Source organism: Pieris brassicae, chromosome 11, assembly GCF_905147105.1.
Source record: "Pieris brassicae chromosome 11, ilPieBrab1.1, whole genome shotgun sequence".
Taxonomy (NCBI): domain Eukaryota; kingdom Metazoa; phylum Arthropoda; class Insecta; order Lepidoptera; family Pieridae; genus Pieris; species Pieris brassicae.
The window spans coordinates 4,200,124-4,204,935 of NC_059675.1; the positions used below are offsets into that span (position 1 = coordinate 4,200,124).

The 4,812-nt window shown below is 33.5% G+C and overlaps 1 protein-coding gene across 1 annotated transcript; it reads right to left on the reverse strand.

Moving 5' to 3' along the window:
* Window positions 1–620: 620 nt before the first annotated feature.
* Window positions 621–2,353, reverse strand: LOC123715917 (pancreatic triacylglycerol lipase-like). The gene is made up of 5 exons (XM_045671287.1): window positions 2,247–2,353; window positions 1,920–2,115; window positions 1,443–1,837; window positions 1,010–1,346; window positions 621–730 (listed from the first exon to the last, which is right to left on the reverse strand). The coding sequence occupies exons 1-5, from the start codon at window positions 2,281–2,283 to the stop codon at window positions 685–687; spliced, it is 1,011 nt and encodes a 336-aa protein (XP_045527243.1). The 5' UTR covers window positions 2,284–2,353; the 3' UTR covers window positions 621–684.
* Between the last annotated feature and the right edge of the window lie 2,459 nt (window positions 2,354–4,812).

Below are 4,812 nucleotides of genomic sequence, written 5' to 3' on the forward strand. Positions count from 1 at the left end.
ATAAAAGACTACGAATGAGAGGTCGAGTTACATTGCGCTTTTCCGCACCGGTAACTTTACTTAACCTTCTGTTCTTCTCGATATAGCAAGCAAAAAATGCGGAAGCAACTCTCTAAACTCTTCTTTAAATGTCATTTTATATGTACAAATATAAAAAATGCATTGAGTGACACTGACAAATTTCCTTACAATATTGTGCTTGAAAATAAGAATCCGGAAATTGAATGTTATTTATTAAATATAGTTTCATATATTATACCAAATATACTCTATGAATAATCGAGTTGTCAAACAAGGGTAATCATGTGTGTTGTGAAACTGAGTTCAGCACAAAATTTGTAAGCAACTAAAAGCGAATATTTTATTACTTATTTTTAAATGTATACATTTATGTATTTTTATTATCATACTTTTTAAAACCATGCCATTGAGAACCTCGTTTTGCCTACCAGATAATATCGATTAAAAATATTAATTAACAAAACACCATATTTGTGATACCTATCAATGAAAGATAAACTAATACTATCATTTAATTCATATTGAATACATCATTAGAATCACGTAGAACACATTACAATGGCACCGTGGAAATATAGAACGTAAGGGAAGAAATAAAATTGTGATATATATATGATTTAATACATATCAAAAACTCTTTTCTTTTATTTCAATAATTAAAAATTAATAAGGCCATCCGGAGCCAGTGCTTAAGCCATATAGTCCGCTTCTGTAAACAAAACAAAATTTAACTAATTATTTTATTTAATTATCTAAATGAATCAAGCATAGTCATGCATGATAAAAAACGGTGATGTTTTATTATTTTTATTGTTTCTTAGTACTTTTCCTTTTATTTAATCTCTAAGCCCCATAAGTTCCTATGGGACATATGGGGTATGCATAGTCAGCCTCGTGAACCTTCCATTCCCAAACAATAAATAAATTATACTAGGTATTTAATTACCTTACTTTTAGATATTTATATAGCAACAATTAATGAACATACCCTCGTTTTCCTAAGTTAGCGTTGCCCATTCTGTGCTGTGCACCAGTGCAACGGTTGTTGCGAGCTTCATTAAGATTTGCGCAGCGCCTTCCGACAAAATGGTCAGTTCTTACACTAGAAGCAAATAGATCCCATGCACGACTGTGTGAACACTGGCTATGGCTGCAACCAGGCTGTCTGTTTCTTCCACCATTTGGATAGAAATCTGCATCAGCAATATTATCGAAAATTCCCAATAGTCCTCCGTCAGTATGGATAGTTTCTGCGTATCCTCCATCACTCCTTCTAAGTGTGTTTGAGTTACTTGGTCCCCATTGAGGTCCAGCGGGATCTAATCCTATAATATGAATAAAAATATGCATAAAACCTTATTTCAATTGACGTTATAATAAGACAATAACCTTAATGGAATTCTATAGTAATTTAAGCTTACCAGTAACACGTCTAGCACGTCCACCCACAGTACGTCCGGCGTTTCCTACTACGTGAGCTCCTAAACTGAAGCCAACTAGATGTACGTTGTTCCAGTTACCGCCGTGGTTTGAAATAAGCCAGTTCAGGAAGTTACCCAAATGTTGACCAACACTTGGAACAGATCGCACTGAAGTGGTGTATGATCCTGCTGCAGCTCTTCCCCAATCCACAACTATGACGTTAAAGTCTCCAACAGCTAGAAAAGCGTCACGAATAGTTGGATTCATTGTAGAACTTCCCTTACTATTCCAACCGTGAACGAGAACTTTGATAGGCAAGTTTCTGTTGTAGTTGGAGTTCCGTACAGAGTTGTTGTCATTGTGTCTTAACAGTTGGTGATTAGCTTGATTACGTCTAAAAAGAAAAGGCGATGTTATTCTATGGTATAAAAGATCTCGTTATTAATCTGGCCACTAACAACTCTTAATGTAATTACCTAGTATAGAGCCAGTATTGATTGTTAGCTCCGTTCCTGGATTCAGCCTCAGCTGGTTCATGTAGATCGACTAGGTGAGGTACATCATCCCCATCAGGCATCCATATATACCGGCTCACTCCCTCCACGTAGTGACTATTATCGCCCGGAATAGTAGGGATGTATTCCGGATTTTGGATTCTACCACCAGCACACACTACAAACGTAAAGAAGAAGATTGTGTATAAAGTAACTTATAAAAAGCAAATCGTAAAATACAAGGAAGTAAACCAAGCTATTTTCGGATAAGCTTTCAGATGGGATTGATATTAAATTTATTTCACTTACGTGCTACGCAAACTGATAGTGCTACGAGCACCTTCATATCTACAACGTAGGATAAAGAATGTTGAAAAGAGCGAATCTAACTATTTTTATTGCTACTTGTATCTATGTTTATCATAAAAATGATTATTATAATTATGCAGGATTATTGGGACTACGAATAGAACCCAGTGCGCATAAATGTTTGTCCGTATGTAATCTCTAGATATGAATTGTGTTTAATTATATTTGTTGTTAGTCGAAAATCGTTAGAGTCCGTGTGTGTGTTTTATTTATAAAATTATTTAATTATTAATGTATACGATACATATTACATTACCAGTGTTAAGGTAGCAAGTTTTCTTCTTTAAAAATACCTAAACTAATGACATACTTTTACTGGTGTTACTTTTAAATTATTATGATGATATTTGAAATTTTACAATGTTGACTGTATGTAGTAATGACGCATTGAACTAATTACGCAAGATTAAGTCAAGGGTAAGACGAACAAATATATATTGTATTGAAGAATATTTATATTTATTTTGTAAATTTAATAAAAGTAGAGAAAAATCTGAGAATTTAGCTAGTATTCCAACAGTCTTATCTTGTCTACAAAATCAGCAACATTGATAATTTTAATACTAAATAATTAGTTTTGATATTTTATAATGGTAGACAGAAAACATCCAAACTGCACAGTTGAAAATTATTCGCAGATCGATTAACAAGACAGTTCCTTATACGAACCGTAGTAAATTGAGAAATAAGCCCCCATTAATATACAGCTCAAAAACGATGTAGGGGGCCTACTCTCCCTCAAAATACTGGCTATCGTAGGTATTACAATGCATACCATGTAAGGAACGAAGAAGGTATCAAATACCCACTCCTTCCTTGTGTCTTTCTTCTTCTGTGTTTTTTTTTAACAAACGGGCAGGAGGCTCACCTGATGTTAAGTGATTCCGCCGCCCATGGACACTCTCAATGCCACATGGCTCGCGAGTGCGTTTTAAGAATTGGTACGCTCTTTTCTTGAAGGACCCTAAGTCGAATTGGTTCGGAATACTTCAGTGGGCAGCTGGTTCCACATAGCGGTGGTGTGCGGCAAACATTAACATTAAATTATCATTATTGTTTAGCTTATAAGCTCATACCAAACATAAGCTGAGAAAGTTTTTATTTTATTCTATAATTGAATCATCGTTATAGAAATCATATTATTTAACACGATTATCCTTATTTGCATCAAAGAACCTTCAACCCCGTGTAGTGTCCATGTAGGTTGGGAAAGAAGGCTTTTCGCATTATAGTATGTATAAACTTGTAATAAAATCTCTTTGGTTAAACTATTTGTATGGTTTATATGGCTGGTTTTGGTATAATAAATAGTTAAAATTTTAAAGAAGATAATTCCAAATTCTAATTAGGAAAATGTGTAATTTTTTTTTCGTACAAGATGAGTGAAAAATTAGATTTATTTTAAAATTTTACTACAAAAAAGTAATAACGCAAGCTGCAAAAAAATGCGATGTTTATGGACCTCGTGCAGTGTCTGTGAGAGTAGCACAAATTTGGATTAAGCCTTTTCAATCCGGGAATTTTTATATCAAAGATACACGTCGCTCTGGTCGCCCTATTGTGGATAAAATGGATGCCATTTTTAAAAAAGTGGAAACAAATCGGCATATCAATAGTTTCGACGTAGCTGAAGAACTGGGAATTGACCACAAAACAGTTTTGGCGAATTTGAAAAATGCGCGATATTTGGGTACCTTACGAGCCCACGCAAAAAAATCTGAATCTTTGTGAAAGCGGCCGGAATAAATCAACCGAAGGGTTGTGGTTTTTAGTCATGATAACGCTAGACCTCACACAGCCACTAAGCAAAAATTAAGAGAGCTTGGCTGGGAGGTGTTACTGCATCCGCCGTATAGCCCTTCAGATTTCCACCTGTTTAGGTCTCTTCAGTATTCTTTAGGCAGTGCCAAAACGAATTGTCGCGGTATTTTGATCAGAAGCCCCAAAACTTCTATAGCAATGGAATCATGTCCCTACCTACAGGATGGCAAAAAGTTATCGAAAAAAATGGTACCTACATACTTTAGTTAAATGTAATTAAACTATATTAAAAAATGTTTTCTTAAAACATGCGAAGAAATTTTTTCCCCAACCTATTATTTTTGAATTTACCTATAAGTTATATTGTTGAATCAGCTACGTTTAATATTATGCAAAACAAAGTTTGTCCATATAGGTATAGAATCTGATATTAGTTTGATGTAATTTTTATTTAAATTCAATATTATTATTTATTATAACCTAAATATAACATTTACAATTTTCTTAACCTACATAGTAATGTAATTAGATTTAAATTATAATAATACCTATATAATAATAAAAAAAGAGTCTTTTATATTAGTAGTACAAAAATATTCGGATGATTTTTTTATATTTACATAGAAGTAAATCCAATCCTCTAAATATAATTAATGCAACTGACCTCGTTAAAATTATGCTTGCTATAATAAAATCTTTAATTTTCTTAGTCGCGTAGTTTTTATACATATTCATTAAAAAAGGG

Bases quoted from the DNA above. Each gene is read 5' to 3' on its own strand.
- LOC123715917 (XM_045671287.1), bottom strand. From the start codon at position 2,283: ATGAAGGTGCTCGTAGCACTATCAGTTTGCGTAGCAC. The intron at 1,838-1,919 runs GTAATTACATTA...TTTTCTTTTTAG, and splicing joins CAATACTGGCTCTATACTAG to ACGTAATCAAGCTAATCACC. The intron at 731-1,009 runs GTATGTTCATTA...TTTTGTTTACAG, and splicing joins GCTAACTTAGGAAAACGAGG to AAGCGGACTATATGGCTTAA.